This window comes from Carcharhinus amblyrhynchos, chromosome 22 (assembly GCF_965287045.1).
Source record: "Carcharhinus amblyrhynchos chromosome 22, sCarAmb.v2.hapA, whole genome shotgun sequence".
Lineage (NCBI taxonomy): Eukaryota > Metazoa > Chordata > Chondrichthyes > Carcharhiniformes > Carcharhinidae > Carcharhinus > Carcharhinus amblyrhynchos.
In genome coordinates this window covers 7,090,712-7,106,989 of record NC_137345.1, presented here as the reverse complement: position 1 = coordinate 7,106,989, position 16,278 = coordinate 7,090,712, and the positions used below count along the sequence as shown (strand labels likewise).

The following is a 16,278-nucleotide window of genomic DNA, read 5'->3' as shown; positions in this document are numbered from 1 at the left end:
AATGCATTACCTCACATTTGTCCAGATTAAACTTCATCTGCCATCTCTCTGCCCAAGTCTCCAACCGATCTATATCCTGCTGTATCCTCTGATGGTCCTCATCGCTTATCTGCAAATCCACCAACCTTTGTGTCGCCCGCAAACTTACGAATCAAACCAGTCACATTTTCTCCCAAATTTTTTATATATTTTACAAACAGCAAAGGTCCGAGCACTGATCCCTGAGGAACGCCACTTGCCACAGCCCTCCATTCAGAAACACACCCTCCCACTGCTACCCTCTTCCTCTTGCTTTTCTTTCCTCCTTCCCCCTTTTCTCTTCCTTACCTGTAGGAATCAGCTAAGTGTGGTTCTTAAATAATTCATACCCATTTTCAAAGTGATCGCATTACTTAGGCCCTGCTAAATAATGAAAAGCACAGACTGTTTTAGATGGAGCGTGAAGACATAGAGTCATAAAGAAGAAATCTTCATAATTCACTGGTTAGGTCAGTCAGAACGGTTTCCAGTTCCCGGCACAAGGCTTTCGGAAAGCTGTCAAAGTGTTGGAGAAGAATGCAGAGGACACAATGGCACAGTAATTAGCACTGCTGCCTCACAGCGCCAGCGACACGGGTTCGATACCCGGCTTGGGTCATTGTCCGCATGCAGTTTGCACATTTAGCGAGGTGAATACGTGGGGTTAGGGGTTATGCCTGGGTATGAGTCGGTGTGAACTCGATGGGCTGAATGGCCTTCTTCTACACTGTGGGGAGCCGCGAAGGTTTAAGTCTTATTTTGGTTTGGGAAGTTTGATTGACTTGTTTTGGCTTTTGGAGAATCGCATCGGTCTGACTTGGTTTGGCTTCAGAGAGCACCTGATTGGCTTTCGGAAGTTGGGTTGATTTAATTGGGCTGATTTTGTTCGGGTTTAGTTTGGAATATTGACGTTGGTGTTCAGATAGAATTGGGGAGAATCGGTTCTGTTACGTTGGCTAAGCCGTTTGACATGATTCATTGTAGATCGTCCTGAACCACCCCGAGATCTGGAACTGACGGACCCAACAGATCGGAGTATAAGGCTGACCTGGATCCCTGGTGATGACAATAACAGCCCAATCACAGGTACAAACCTGGCATCTGTGCTAAGCAAGGCACAACAGTCACTTGAACATTTCTTCTTGTCATTTTGTACACCCAACACGTGTGGTCAGAAAAATTGTGTTGGAACGTAAAAGATAGGAGCAGGAGGAGGCCATTTGGCCCAGAATCAGGGGTCACAGTCTGACGATTCGGGATAGATCATTTAGGACGGAGGTGAGGAGACATTTCTTCACCCCGAGTGGTGAGCCCGTGGAATTCATTACCACGAGAAGTAGTTGATGCCAGAACATTGAATGTAGTCAAGAGGCAGCTGGATACAGCACTTGGGGTGAACAGGATCAAAGATTATGGGGAGAAAGCAAGATTAGGCTATTGAGTTGGACGATCAGCCATGATTGTGATGAATGGCGGAGCAGGCTCGAAGGGCCAAATGGCCTCCTTCTGCTCCTATCTTCTGTGTTTCTGTCTTGCATTCATCAGGACAAATAATAGTAAGGAAGCTAGGGAGCTTTTCTAATAGTAACCATTCCCCCTCTCAAACGCACTCTTGACCAGATCTTTGATCAATGCTGGGCTATCGCTGGAATCCTTGCCAACTATCGCCAACATTGAATCTACAAGGCCACCATGAGAATGGCATTGGTAGAATTCACAAAATAACCAGGAAATTCCCTCAAACGTGCCCCACATCTCCCTGATGAGGTGAGAGTCATTCCTCCTTACCCTGATGTGTGTTTGGCCGATTTCTTTCATGAGTTGAAATCCCTGCAGTTTCAGGTTTCGGCACCAGGTGGCAGAGTTGTGGGGGGAGAGACGAACCCCTCACTGCACCGTACTCCGAATCCCGAGACCTTGTTGAGCTTTGACACAGTAAGGGTCATCTGGACTTGAAATGTCAGCTCTTTTCTCACCTTACAGATGCTGCCAGACCTGCTGAGATTGGGGCAGCACAGTGGTTAGTGCTGCTGCCTCACAGTGCCAGGTCACTGTATGGAGTTTGCACATTCTCCCCATGTCTGCATGGGTTTCCTCCAGATGCTTCAGTTCCCTCTCACAGTCCATAGATGTGTGGGTTAGGTTGATTGGCCATGCTAAATTGACCCTAGTGGCAGGGGATTAGCAAGGGTAAATGTGTGGGGTTACAGGAATAGGACTGGGGTGGGTTTGTGCAGGCTCGATGGGCTGAATGGCCTCCTTCAGCACTGTAGGGATTCTATGGTTTTCCAGCATTTTCTTTTTTGGTTTCAGATTCCGGCATCTGCAATAATTTGCTTTTATCCGAGAGCTTATTTTCTGTCTCAGGCTATTGACTAAGTTGTGATGTGGCGGGTGGCGTGAGGAAGCAAAAGTGTTGAAGAAGGAGAAAATCGCTGTTAATTGCCTGCACTAATAGAGCCAGTGGACGCAGTGTTTGATATTCCTCCCGGAGTTGAGGGGGTTGAGCTATGAGGAGAGGCTGAATAAACTAGGCTTGTACTCGTTAGAGTTTAGAAGAATGAGGGGAGATCTCATTGAAACATACAAGATGATGAATGGGATGGATAGGATAAAGGTGGAGAGACTCTTCCCGCTCAGAAAGGACAGTAGGACTAGGGGGCACAGCCTCAAGATAAAGGGGGGGCGGTTTAGAACGGAGTTGAGGAGGAACTTCTTCACTCAAAGGGTGGTGAATCTCTGGAATTCTCTGCCCGTTGAAGTGGTGGAGGCTACCTCACTAAATATTTTTAAGAAGCGGGTTGATGGGTTCTTGATAAGCGAGGGGATTAAGGGTTATGGGGAGAGGGCGGGAATGTGGAACTGAGCCACGACAGATCAGCCATGATCTTATTGAATGGCGGGGCAGGCTCGAGGGGCTAGATGGCCTACTCCTGCTCCTATTTCTTATGTTCTTATGTTCTCCCTCTTTACAGCCTTCATCGTGCAGTTTGAAGAAAACAAGTTTGAACCGAGAAAGTGGCACAATCTGACCAGAATCCCAGGCAACATCAACTCTGCGGTGTTACAGCTGTCTCCGTACGTTAACTACCAGTTCCGGGTGATCGCGGTGAATGAAGTGGGCGAAGGTGCCCCCAGTGTACCCTCCGAACGCTACCAGACAACTGGAACAGGTAATGGTCCTATCCTGACCTTTCTCTGTCACGGTGTGTGGCTCTAAGTCATTAAAATGTGATGTGCAACCTGTCTTTATGACCTGGGTTTTGCATTGACCATATCCTGGGTGAATCACCAGGTGCACAGTGGCCCACTGATCTCAGCCTCCCAAGCGGGAATAGGACCCACCGCCTTGATTTGTAATGATATTTACGCTGGTGGCCCTGCGGTGCACAGAGTATGAGAGATCCTAGTCTGAACTCTGTAATGACTTCAGTCAGGGTGTGGAGGTGCTGGCGTTGGACTGGGGTGGGCACAGTAAGAAGTCTCACGATACCAGGTTAAAGTCTAACAGGTTGATTTGCAGCACGAGCTTTCGGAGCACTGCTCCTTCATCAGGTGAGTGCTTGTCACTAACCCGATGAAGGGTCAGTGCTCCAAAAGCTCGTCCCACCCAACAAATCTGCTGGACTTTAATCTGGTGTAGTGAGATTTCTTACTGTAAGCTGATGAAGGGGCAGCGCTCCAAAAGCTCGTGCTACCAAATAAACCTGTTGGACTTTAATCTGGTGTTGCGAGACTTCCTACTGGAGTTCAATCAGGCCATTGAGGCTGGCCTATTGGAGTATGAACTCCCTGATTAAGGATCCAATCAGGGAGTCCTTGCCTTGTACTTAACTGGGAGTGTCAGTTCCTCAGGCGCCCCTGGAAGTAGACTACTGACTGCGGACACTCTGTACGGCTGTTAGATTATAAATAAAGGGATTTTGGTGAAACACCTTCTACCTCTGAGGACTCCTTACAAACTCCCACTGAGAAGAACAGCGTGAATTACTCCAGTTTTCCCGCAAATTCAACACTTAAAATTTTTTGGGGGAGAATTTTGGGGAGCAGTGTGTCATTGCTACAATTCTCCGAGCTGAATGGAGGAAGTTCTGACATCACTTCATGTTTCTCAGCTCCTGAGATGAATCCAACTGACGTCAGAGGCGCAGGAATATCCAGGTCCAGCATGGAGATCAGATGGACGGTAGGAACAGCTCACCCTGTTGTTGTACACGTCTCATTAATAAACCCCCAGCTCAACCAGTGACTCAGGTCGGCTGTGGAGGAGATAGTTGAGCGGTTAATTGGGCAGATCTATGAGGGGTGATGGAGCTGTTAACAGGGACGGGGTGGCAAAGTGGCACAGTGGGGTTAGCACTGCTGCCTCACAGCGCCAGGGACCTGGGTTCAACTCCCAGCTTGGGGTCACTATCTGCGCAGAGTCTGCACGTTCTCCCCGTGTCTGCGTGGGTTTCCTCCGGACGCTCCAGTTCTCTCCCACAGTCCGTGCTGGTTGGGTGCATTGGCCGTGCTAAATTCTCCCTCAGTGTACCCAAACAGGCGCCGGAGTGTGGGCGACCAGGGGATTTTCACAGTAACTTCATTGCAGTGTTAATGGAAGCCTATTTCTGACACGGATAAATATACTTTAAACTGTATAAACTTAAAGATCTATAACTGTCCTAAATACAGGTGAGAAGCCTGTGGATTTTTTAACTGTTTCTAAGGGCAGCACAGTGGCACAGTAGTTAGCACTGCAGCCTCACAGCGCCAGTGATCAGAGTTCGATTCAGGGCTTGGGTAACTGTTAGTGCGGGGCCTGCACATTCTGCCCATGTCTGCGTGGGTTTCCTTCGGGTGCTCCAGTTTCCTCCCATGGTCCAAAGATGTGCAGGTTAGGTGGATTGGCCATGTTAAATTTCCCCTTAGTGTCAGGGAGACTAGCTAGGGTAAATTCTGTGTTTTGGGGATAGGGCCTGGGGGGGGATTGTTGTCAGTGCAGTTTCGATGAGCGGAATGACGTCTCTCTGCACTGTCGGTATTTTACTTGCTCAGTGTTAAGGAGCATTTATGATACAGAGGCTAACTTAAGTTGTGGGGGGAGTAGGAGGAAATAAAATAAGAACTACTATCTGAAGTCCCGTTGTTATGTTTTGTTTGCAGTATCCCATATAAACCATTCTGTCTTTTTATTCTGGGCTTTATTTCCTCGCTTGCAGCCACTGAATGGTACACAGATCAGCGGACCCAATCTGAAGTACATCGTCAGCTGGAGGCAAAGGGATGTGGGCGGGGAGTGGTCGACAGCCACGGTCACCAGGCCCAGCTACGTGGTCTCACCCACCCCCTTCTTCACGCCCTATGAGATCAGAGTGCAGGCCGTCAATGATTTTGGAGTGGGCCCTGAGCCGAGAACTATAATCGGATACTCGGGTGAAGACTGTAAGTATGCTGAGTGACGCAGGCCCGGATCCTCGATGTGCTGCCCCATTAGACCCAGAGCGTACCAAAAATAAACTCCAGTGGCAACGTTCTCATCGTCTGCCTTGGGGGGGGGCGGTGGGGGGGGTCGTGGTTTGGAGGGGGGGAGGGTTTGGGAGGGGCGGTGGTGGTGAAGGGATGGTTTTCTGACTTTGGCGAGGCCTTAGCCTCGGATTTAAGGTCATAAGTACAAGTCCTCACTGGGCTGACTTGATCAACCATGACAAGCCCTGAGTGCTTGCTGCGCTGTCAGAGATCCTCAGCTCCTGACAAGGCATTACTTTAGCCCCTTGGCTCAAAGACCCCAGGGGACTGCTGGAAGAAGTAGAAGGCTTCCCTGACCCTGTCAGTACGTTAACTAAAAGCAGATTATCTGGTCATTAATATTAATGCTGTTTGTGGGTCATTGTGTGCAAATTGGCCACTGCATTTCCTCACTGCGAGTTTACATGTGATCAGAGCATCGATGGTTGTAAAGTGCTTGGGGAGGCCCAGAAGCCATAAAAAGAGTTACAGAAATGAAAACCTTACTCTTCCATATGGGTGGCACGGAGCTTAGCAGTTCTGCCTCACAGGGACCCGGGTTCCATTCCGGCCTCAGGTGACTGTCTGCGCAGAGTTTGCACATTCTCCCCATGTTTGCATGGGTTTCCCCTGGGTGCTCCGGTTTCCTCCCAAACTCCGAAACTGTGTAAGTTGGGTGGATTAGCCATGATAAATTGCCGCTTGCTGAAGGTAGGAGGGTAGGAGTGGGGTAAATACATCTGTTCATGAGGGCAAGCGTGGGTCAGATGCTCTTTTGGAAAGTTAGTGGAGACCCAATGAGTCGAATGGCCTCTTTCCACACTGTAGGGATTCTATGATTCCCATCTCTAAGGAAGGATGTGGAAAAGGTCCAGAGGAGGTTCACAAGAATGATCCCTGGAATGAAGAGCTTGTTTTATGAGGAACAAATGAGGACTCTGGATCTGTATTCATTGGAGTTTAGAAGGATGAAGGAGGATCTCATTGAAGCTTACAGGATACTACAATGTCTGGATAGAGTGGACATGGACAGGATGTTTCCACTAGTAGGAAAAACTAGAACCAGAGGGCACAACCCCAGGCTAAAGGGACGATCCTTTAAAACAGAGATGAGGAGGAATTTCTTCAGCCAGAGAGTGGTGAACCTGTGGAACTCTTTGCCGCAGATGATTGCGGAGGCCAGGTCATTGAGTGTCTTTAAGAGAGAGATCGATAGGTTTTTGATTAATAAGGGTATCAGAGGTTATGGGGAAAAGGCAGGAGTTGTGTTTCTGCTTTTTGCAAAGGATGTTTAGTTGAATTTTTTTTTTAACCTTTTCCTTCATTGGGTCAAATGGATTAAACCCTTAACAGCCTGAATTTTGCACAGAGGTATTCAGTTAATCAGCAAAAGAACCCATAAATATTAAGCTCCTTCAGTAATACAAAGCATTTACTTGGTAAGAGATGTCAGTAAGAAGTCTCACAACACCAGGTTTAAGTCCAACCAGTTTATTTGATAGTAATTCCACATTTCCATTCGGAAATGATGTTCCTTCGTCAGGTGTGTGGAAGGTTCTGACCAGAGAAACATTCAAGAACCTTCCACACATCTGATGAAGGAACACTGTTTCTGAAAGCTTGTGGGTTACTATTGTATAAACTGGTTGGACTTAAACCTGGTGTTATGAGACTTCTTACTATGTTTACCTCAGTCCAACGCCAGCATCTCCACATCAAGACATCTCTTGATGTTAGACCAGGTGACCCAAAAGCTTGGTCAAAGAAGTAGGTTTTAAGGGATGTCCTACAGGAGGAAAGGGAGGGAGAGAGGTAAAGAAGAGGGAATTCCAGAGCTCAGCAACTGAATGCATGACCACCAATGATGGAATAATTGGAATGCAAGTTGCAGAAGTGAAAAGACCAGGAGGAACTCTGAGATTTTGCAGGGTCATGGGGCTGGAGGACACTGAGAGGTAAAGCGAAGCGAGCCTATGGTGGGTTTTAAAAGCAAGGATGAGAATTTTCAGATCAAAGCCTTGTCAGATGGGGAGCTGGATTGTTGCAGATGAGCTTTGGTCTCTGAAGTTGAAGTTATTAATGCATTGCCTTTTGCCCAGTAATGAAAAAATAAATTGCTGCCTTAGACCATTCAGTTCTGTGCCTCGTTGTCTGACACTTACTGATCTTTGAACTTTGTTTTGTGATTCTATTTAGATCCCAGTGCAGCACCCACCAGTATTTCTGGAAGAATTGTTAACAGCACTGCCATTCTACTCCAGTGGAGATCGTTGCCACCGGATACGATTCAGGGATATCTCACCGGCTACAGAGTAAGTAACTGCAGGATCCTTAATTCTATTACTCAACACTGTTGCCTGCAAGTTACAGATGTAAATAAAGTGAACACTGCTGGAGATTTCTTGCTGCAAAGCCTGTGTATCAGTGCATGTGTGTGTCTGTGTGTGTGTGTAACCAAGCATGCATGTGTGAGAGTATGTGTGAGCATGTGTGTGAGAGCATGTGTGTGTTTGTGTGTGTGTGAGCATGTGTATATGTGCACAAGCATGTATGAGTGTATGTGTGAGCATGTATGTGTGTGCTTGAGTATGTGTAAGCATGTGTGCACCTGAGTGTGTGTGTGTGTGTGTGTGTGTGTGTTTGTTTCTATGATCTATTTATGTGTATGTCTGTGTATTTCTGCACTTGAGTGTTTTTCTGTGTTTGTTTAAATTCATGTGGTTTGTGTGTTCATATACAATGATACAATGTCCAGGCAAAGTATGTTTTTTTCATTCAATTGTGGGACGTGGGCATCATTGGCTGGCCAGCATTTATTGCCCATCCCTAGTCGCCCTTGGGAAGGTGGTGGTGAGCTGCCCTCTTGAATTGTTGCAGTTCATGTTCTGTGGGTTGACCCACAATGCCATTAGGGAGGGAATTCCAGGATTTTGACCCAGTGACTGCAGAGGAGGGCGATATATTTCCAAGTCAGGATGGTGAGTGGCTTGAAGGGGAACTTGCAGGCATTGGTGTTCCCATGTATCTGCTGCCCTTGTCCTTCTAGATGGAAGTGGTCGTGGGTTTGGAAGGTGCTGCCCAAGGATCTTTAGTGAATTGCTGCAGTGCATCTTATTGACTAATTCCAGCCTCCTATTATCTACATTAGTGTGATGTGCCTGATGGGCATCAAATCAAGAATGAATGTGACAGACGGTGTTATATTATTCCCATCAGCAGTTCCTCGAGGTTCAGTTCCATCCTCACTGCTCTTCCTCGTTTACTGGAACAAAGGATTGAAGCTTGATCACATTTATCTGCCAACATTGCCATTGGTTATAATTCATAAACCCAAATAAAGCAGCAAAATACCTCCGAAACCAGCTAGTTGGTGTAGGGGACTGTGGGCTTTTATTGAAACACACAACATAACAGAGAATGACATTTTCCAATGGACGCCAGCACAATGAGATGCATTGTGGAACAATAACATAGCAAAGAGAATCAGTTACTGAATACACGGTGGCACAGTGGTTAGCACTGCTGTCTCACAGCACCAGGGACCCAGTTCAATTCCAGCCTCGGGCCACTGTCTGTGTGGAGTTTGCATGTTCTCCCCATGTCTACATGGGTTTCCTCCAGGTGCTCTGGTTTCCTCCCACAGTCCAGAAGATGTGCAGGTTAAGTGGATTAACCATGCTAAATTGCTTCTTAGTGTCAGGGCGATGAGCAAAATAAAATGCATGGGGTTATGGGGATAGGGGATGTGGTAGGTACAGACATGATGGGCTAAATGATCTATTTATGAATTGTAGGTTCATAACCCATAAGTTCATAAAACTTTCCGTAACAAATTTCGAGAGGAAAGTGGTAAATGGGCAGCATCACCAGTTGTGAGTCCTCAGAGGGCTGAGGCAGAAAGTCAGCCGCGGAAGGCAGCACAGTGGCTGGTACTGCTGCCTCACACAGCACCAGGGACCCAAGTTCAACTCCAGCCTCGGCTGACTGTGTGGAGTTTGCAAGTTCTCCCCGTGACTGTGTAGGATTCCTCCAGATGCTTCAATTTCCTCCCACACTGCAAAGATGTGCGGGTTAGGTGGATTGGCCATGCTAAATTGTCCCTTAGTGTCAGGGGGATTAGCTGGGGTAAATGTGTGGGGTTGTGGGGATAGGGCCTGGGTGGGATTGTTGGCGGTGCAGGCTCAATGGGCCAAATGGCCTCCTTCTGCACTGTGGGGATTCTATGGACTTGCCTTAACCCCTAGGGGGAACTTTATAACCTTTGAAAAATTTCAGGTGTTGGGACCATCTCTGAATCCTGACCATGATGGGTCAAAGGTGAGCCAACAGGTGGGATCTTTCAGCTGGTGACTCTTTAGCAGGTTGGCATTGCGTTCGCTGCCCAGTTCAGGATGGCAGACTAGTTCCAGGAGAGAGGAGAGTAGGTCACTGCAGAGGCAGGTAGGAGAGCAAAGGTACTCTACAAAATGGTGACTCCCTTGGCTTCGATGGCCAACTGCTCCGGGATTTCCCTCTGTCACCTCCGTTCAATCTCTGAAAGAGCTTACCAACTGATTGAGACCCTTCCTCTGCATAGATTCAGTACTGGAATGAGGGGAGTCTGCTGGGGACTGGCCGATATAGGTCACGCGTTAAGGTCATGGAGTCCCCTGGACAGCGTCCACGTACCATTGTGTGGGGACTGCAGCCGTATCACATGTATAAGCTGCAAGTGGCAGCGGTCAACGGCAGAGGTCGTGGTCCCTGGAGTGAAGAGTTTGCAATAAACACCACCGAAGGAGGTAAGCAGGGAAATCCATCCCGAACCTCTCCCTCGCTTACATGTGTGGCCATGTCCCAGAGTAGAATCCTGGATCGATAGATTGTTTTTTCTTTGTTTAGAGACCTGTATAAACAGGACTGCTGATTGACTTTTAACAAAAGAGTAAAACCTTTATTAAACAAAAAAGATGAACTGTAATAAACTACTGCTTCACCTCACCTATATCTTCATAGATGCACACAGATTTGTAAGGATATCTCAAGTTACAAAATGTATTCCAATTGTTCCAGTCAGTACATAGTCCATGCAAATCAACGGACCAACTGTGGTCACACACACCCAGCTCTAAAACCAAGTGACAGATGACACCCAATCCACTTCTGTGGATTTCTAACTAAATCTCCCCAGATGCTTGTCACACTGTGAGCCAACTGGTCTCGCTGGAACTCTGACTTCCACACGAATGTTTCCAAGTTCCATTCTCGAAGAACACGCTTGGAATCCCCCTGGAAACAAAATTTTCTCTCGGATGCCTTCATCAAGGATCCACCTCCAGGATTTCAGCCTCCCCTTTTGGTATTCCCCTGCTTTGAATTGCCATGTGTGTTCAAGTTTCCACACAATCTCTCAGCTACCCAGCCATGGCAACAGAATGCTACCACTTCACAGGCTGCATTAAAGTGTCATCAAACTTTTGATTTACCTCGGATGCCTGGCTCCTCACCTTGCCAACTTTAAATCTAGTTCTTTCAGCTGACTCTTTAATTCAGAACATTTTCTCTGCCTGATGAATTTGCCTGAACAGGACCTTGTTCTACTTCTTTGTTCCTTTAATTTGGTGACCTTCCTGAGTCATGCTTTTTGTCCCCACTCCCTGTTTTTCGGGACACCCTTGTTCTTTTGGGAAGTCCGCTCCCTGCAGCTCCATGTCCTGTCCAGCTTCTCCTGCCTCTAGCCTACAACTAACTCAAAAGTTTTTTCTGTGTTAGGACGGCCCCTGGTTGCTAAGCTACAACTTAGATTTCCTTTAAGCATTGTTTGCTTTCACATTGTAAACCCTCGTGACCATGCATGCATCTAAACCAAACTGAAGCCGTTAACCCTTTTAAATACAGGACACAAAATTTAGCTCACTTCAGCTACAATCCAATTCTTATCCCCACGAACACAAATACAGATTATGTTAAAGGTATCTTTATTTCCCGACACCTCAACCCAGCCTGAACAATGTTTGTCATGCTGCAGTGTTAACGCAGCCATTCACCTCTGGTATTGAGCCATATATAAGATTCTGAGGCAATTCAAAAGGGGGGATGTGAGAGGATTTTTTTTCCCTCACAGGGGACCAATTACCTGATGATGGAGCAGTGCTCCAAAAGCTCGTGATTCCAAATAAACCTGTTGGACTTTAACCTGGTGTTGTGAGACTTCTTACTTGCCTCGTAGGGGAAGTTTTGAATTATTATTAGGAAATAATAATTCATTATTATTTCCTAATAATGAATTATTAGGAAACATCTCTCTCTTCACTCCCCTGAGGGTGTTTTGTTTGCTTCTTCAGATTTACTTTGGACGGTAACCTTATGTTTTCAAATAGTTTACTGTGCCGCATTTCAAACTTCCGCACTCGTAGTCAATTGAAAGTTGTAACATTATATTTTCAATAATACATTGGGGCACAACCTCGTGACAATGTGGTAAGGGATGAGTTCCCGTTTTTACAAAGGCAAACTGTCCAGTGATTTGTGCACCATCTTTACCTTGCCACATGTCTCTGGGTTATTTTTTACCCAAATAAGGGTGCTATTCCCCAGCAAGTCTGGGCTATTGTGTTTATGATGTGGCGTTGGACTGGGGTAAACACAGAAGTAAGAAGTCTCACAACACCAGGTTAAAGTCCAACCGGTTTATTTGGTAGCACAAGTCACAAGCTTTCAGAGCACTGTTCCTTCATCACCTGATAAAGGGGCAGCACTCTGAAAGCTTGTGACTCGCGCTACCAAATAAACCTGTTGGACTTTAACCTGGTGTTGTGAGACTTCGTACTATTGTGTTTACCCAGTGGGACAAAAATAGAACCCAGCTCATTTCCATTCTGTAACTTCAGCAGAAAATTCACTCCTGCCAATTGTTGCTCCAGCAATGAAGACAAAACCTTACCCCTGGGTGTTTAGACGCCAGCGTTTTTTTTTAACCAATGAGCAGGAACTTGCTGTAAATTTGAGAGGTGAACATGTAACCTGTGCAACTTTGCACAAACTCTGGAATGACCTTCTGATCTCTCACCCACTATGAATTTAGAAACCATGGCCTGAATTTTACCGCCTTCCCCACCCCAGAATCGGGTGAGGCTGGCAGAGGGGCATTCTCCACTTGTCTTGGGTGGGATCTTACAAGCCTCAGGTGGGCGAGGCAGTAAAATTCCAACCCATCTACCTGATGGGTCCCAGAAATAGAAACCAATTTTAGTTATAACAAGTGGTCACCACTTTTTTTTTTAACTGATTTGAATTGTCCAATCAAGGAGACTTGGGTACATTGATGTGGCGATGCTGGCGTTGGACTAGGGTGGACACAGTAAGTAGTCACACAATACAGGTTCAAGTCCAACAGGTTTATTTGGTAGCACGAGCTTTTGGAGTGTTGCCTCTTCATGAGGCGAGTCACCTGATGAAGGGGCAACGCTCCGAAATCTTGTGCTGCCAAATAAACCTGTCGGACTTTAACCTGGTGTTGTGAGACTTCTTACATGGAAACATTAGAATGAAAATACAAAGATTTGACTGATTTTTGTTGCCAGTGTCCGGGACCTTGCGGTAAAGAATTCCTTTTTATGAGTTCCTTTTCGTCTGCCAGAGCTGATTCCTGATTTCCTCTCAAATTTCTCTCCCAGTGCCCGGAAAACCAGGTTCTCTAAGAATCAGGCAGCCTGATCTGGAAAGCATCATGTTGCGATGGACCCCTCCACGTGATCCAAATGGAATCATCACCGGCTACACGATAATGTACCACCCATGTATGTATCACGATGCCTGCCTGATCTGACAGTCAGTGTGTACAAAACAGAATTAGTGTGCAGGAATATTAAAAATAAAGTTCTCCTTGTATTATGGACAGAGCTTTAACGGAGAATTAATTACAAATGTTGTGCACTCTTGAGCGCGAGATGTTTTGATTTGATTTATTATTGTCACATGTATTAACATACAGTGAAAAATAGTTTCTTGCGCGCTATACAGACAAAACATACCATTCATAGAGAAGGAAATGAGAGAGTGCAGAATGTAGTTCTCCAGTCATAGCTAGGGTGTAGAGAAAAGTCGACTTAATGCAAGGTAAGTCCATTCAAAAATTTGATGTAGTAGGAAGGAAGCTGATCTTGAGTCGTTTGGTACGTAACCTCAGACTTTTGTATCTTTTTCCCGATGGAAGCAGGTGGGAGAGAGATGGTCTGGTGTGCGTGAGGTTCGTAATTATGCTGGCTGTGTTTCTGAGGCAGCGGGAAGTGTAGAATGACTTAATGGATGGGAGGCTGGTTTGTGAGATGGATTGGGCTTCATTCACAACCCTTCGTACTTTCCTGTGGTCATGGAGAGAGCAGGATCCGTACCAAGCTGCGATACAACCAGAAAGAATGCTTTCTATGATGCATCTATAGAAGCTGGTGAGAGTTGTAGTGGACGTGCCAAATTTCTTTAGTCTCCTGAGAAAGTAGAGGCGTTGGTGGGCTTTCTTAACTTTGGCACCAGCATGGAGGGACCAGACAGGTTTTTGGAACCTGGACACCTAAAAACTTGAAGATGTCAGGGTTCTTTGGATAGGATGGGATTTGTGTTCAGTGCAGGCTCGATGGGCCGAGTGGCCTCCTCTGCACTGGATGGATTCCCTAATTCTGGGGTCATTTCACAGATTGCAGTGGTCAGATTGTTGGAAACAATGCAAGACACTGTCCCTAAAATAGAGCCCCTTTCTTCTTTATTCCCACCATTGTTAATGTCAGTTTCTGCTAACTTGGGGCCCTGAGGTGGGTTGGGGAGTTGGGAGAGAAGGGAAAGCAGGGGTGAGAGGGATGGAATCCACGTGCGACTTTTATCAACATTGCAGTTTTCTTCTTGATTTAGATGCCTTTGACCTCATTTTGTCAATTACAATGCAGATGATGGGCAGTGTGGTGCAGTGCGGTTAGTGGAATAGAAATGTTAATGAGCGACGGGGGACAAATTTTCCGGTTCTGTCTGCATGGGAATTGTAGCGGGTGAGGGGCGGACCATGGAAAGGCGACCTCGAGTGGGATTGTCCGGTTTCAGGGCAAACACGGCCAGAAAATTCCACCCTTAGACTACGATGCAGCTCTGATATCAGCAGTTCTTTGCTTGATACTGTATTGCAGACAGGGATGTGCCTCCTCTTAAGGACCAGACCAGAAGCTCCAAGGTATATTATGAAGTTAGCCCAGACCCCAGCTTTTCCTTTCAAATTTGGCATTAGAGTACATACTACACTCCAGCTATAGTAACATAGAAGATAGCAGCAGGAGAAGGCCATTCAGCCCTAAGAGCCTGCACCACCATTCATCACGATCATGGCTGATCATCCAACTCAATAGTCATATCCTGCTTTCTCCCCATAACTTTTGATCCCATTCGCCCCAAGTGCTATATCCAGCTGCCTCTTGAATACATCCAATGTTTCGGCATCAACATTTTAGCATCAATGTTTTGGGTGGCACTGTGGTCAGCACTGCTGCCTCACAGCGCTAGGGAGCAAGGTTTGATTGCCGTCTTTGGTCACCGTCAGTGTGGAGTTTGCACATCCCTTGTAGGTTTCCTCCGGGTGCTCCAGTTTCCCCCCACAGTCCAAAAGACGTGCTGGTTAGGTGCATTGGCCATGCTAGATTCTCCCTCAGTGTACCCGAACAGGCACCGGAGTGTGGCAACTAGGGGATTTTCACACTAACTTCAGTGTTAGTGTAAGTCTACTTGTGACGCTAATAAATAAATAAACTTTAAAATAATACGGGTTGTATATGGTGTAAATAAACTCTCTTGAGCAACTTCCTGACGCAGTGCGCAGTCTCTCTTCATGAGATACGTGACTGGGCAGGGCTGCCAAACAGGCTGTCGTGTCACAGTGTCAGTCAGCAGTGATGGATAATTGAGGGATTGTTTACTTCTTCAGAATAAGCTTGAGCACGACTAGTCCAAAGTAAATATTCTTTTATTTAAGCATCTTTCATAAGCATTTAACAGATAGCGAAATAAGGATTGGGCAGCACTGTAGCGCAGTGGTTAGCACTGCTGCTTCACAGCTCCAGGGTCCTGGGTTTGATTCTCGGCTCGGGTCACTGTCTGTGTGGAGTTTGCACATTCTCCTCGTGTCTGCATGGGCTTCCTCCGGGTACTCCGGTTTCCTCCCACAATCCGAAGATGTGCGGGTTAGATTGATTGGCCGTGCTAAGAAACTGCCCCTTAGTGTCCAGGGCTGTGTAGGTTGGAGGGATTAGTGGGTAAGGGATAGGGGGGTAGGGCCTGGGTGGGATTGTGTTCAGTGCAGACTCGATGGGCCGAAGGGCCTCTTTCTGCTCTGTAGGGTTCAATGAAGCTATGGATTACTTAAGAGAGAGAATGAGAGAGAGGGAGAGAGAGCAGCCAAAAGCCAGCGCTGGATCGAACAACTCAAAACATAGCCTGGATCGGACAAACTAAACATCGATCTGTGTCTACAGTATAACTGAACCCTTTTATTATTGCAACGTTGAGTACAAGCAGTCTACAGCTAACATCAACAACTGGCCTCTGTAGTGGGAGAAAACTTCTGTTAACCTTACATTGTACTTCCAGAACATGCAGCTAAATCTCTAGGCGGGATCAGAATTCCAAGCTGATGTGGCCAAATCGGTTGAAGCTTGTATAACACAATTAGTTACAATCGGCAGGAATCCCTTAAAATGAAGCCTTTTAACTGGGCAAACCATACAGAGGATCCCACAGCATTGATGGAGAGGTAACAGT

General features: G+C 46.6%; 1 protein-coding gene across 5 annotated transcripts in view; it reads left to right on the top strand.

The window, feature by feature from the left end:
* nfasca (neurofascin homolog (chicken) a) overlaps positions 1–16,278 on the top strand; it is a 272,340-nt gene that overhangs the window by 199,206 nt on the left and 56,856 nt on the right. For all 5 annotated transcript variants that reach the window (XM_080209758.1, XM_080209761.1, XM_080209760.1 and 2 more), the window contains 7 exons: positions 1,003–1,104; positions 2,994–3,191; positions 4,134–4,204; positions 5,220–5,442; positions 7,702–7,817; positions 10,082–10,286; positions 13,161–13,283. In XM_080209758.1, the coding sequence (XP_080065884.1) occupies positions 1,003–1,104; positions 2,994–3,191; positions 4,134–4,204; positions 5,220–5,442; positions 7,702–7,817; positions 10,082–10,286; positions 13,161–13,283 (1,038 nt within the window). The remainder of the gene's footprint in view (positions 1–1,002; positions 1,105–2,993; positions 3,192–4,133; positions 4,205–5,219; positions 5,443–7,701; positions 7,818–10,081; positions 10,287–13,160; positions 13,284–16,278) is intronic.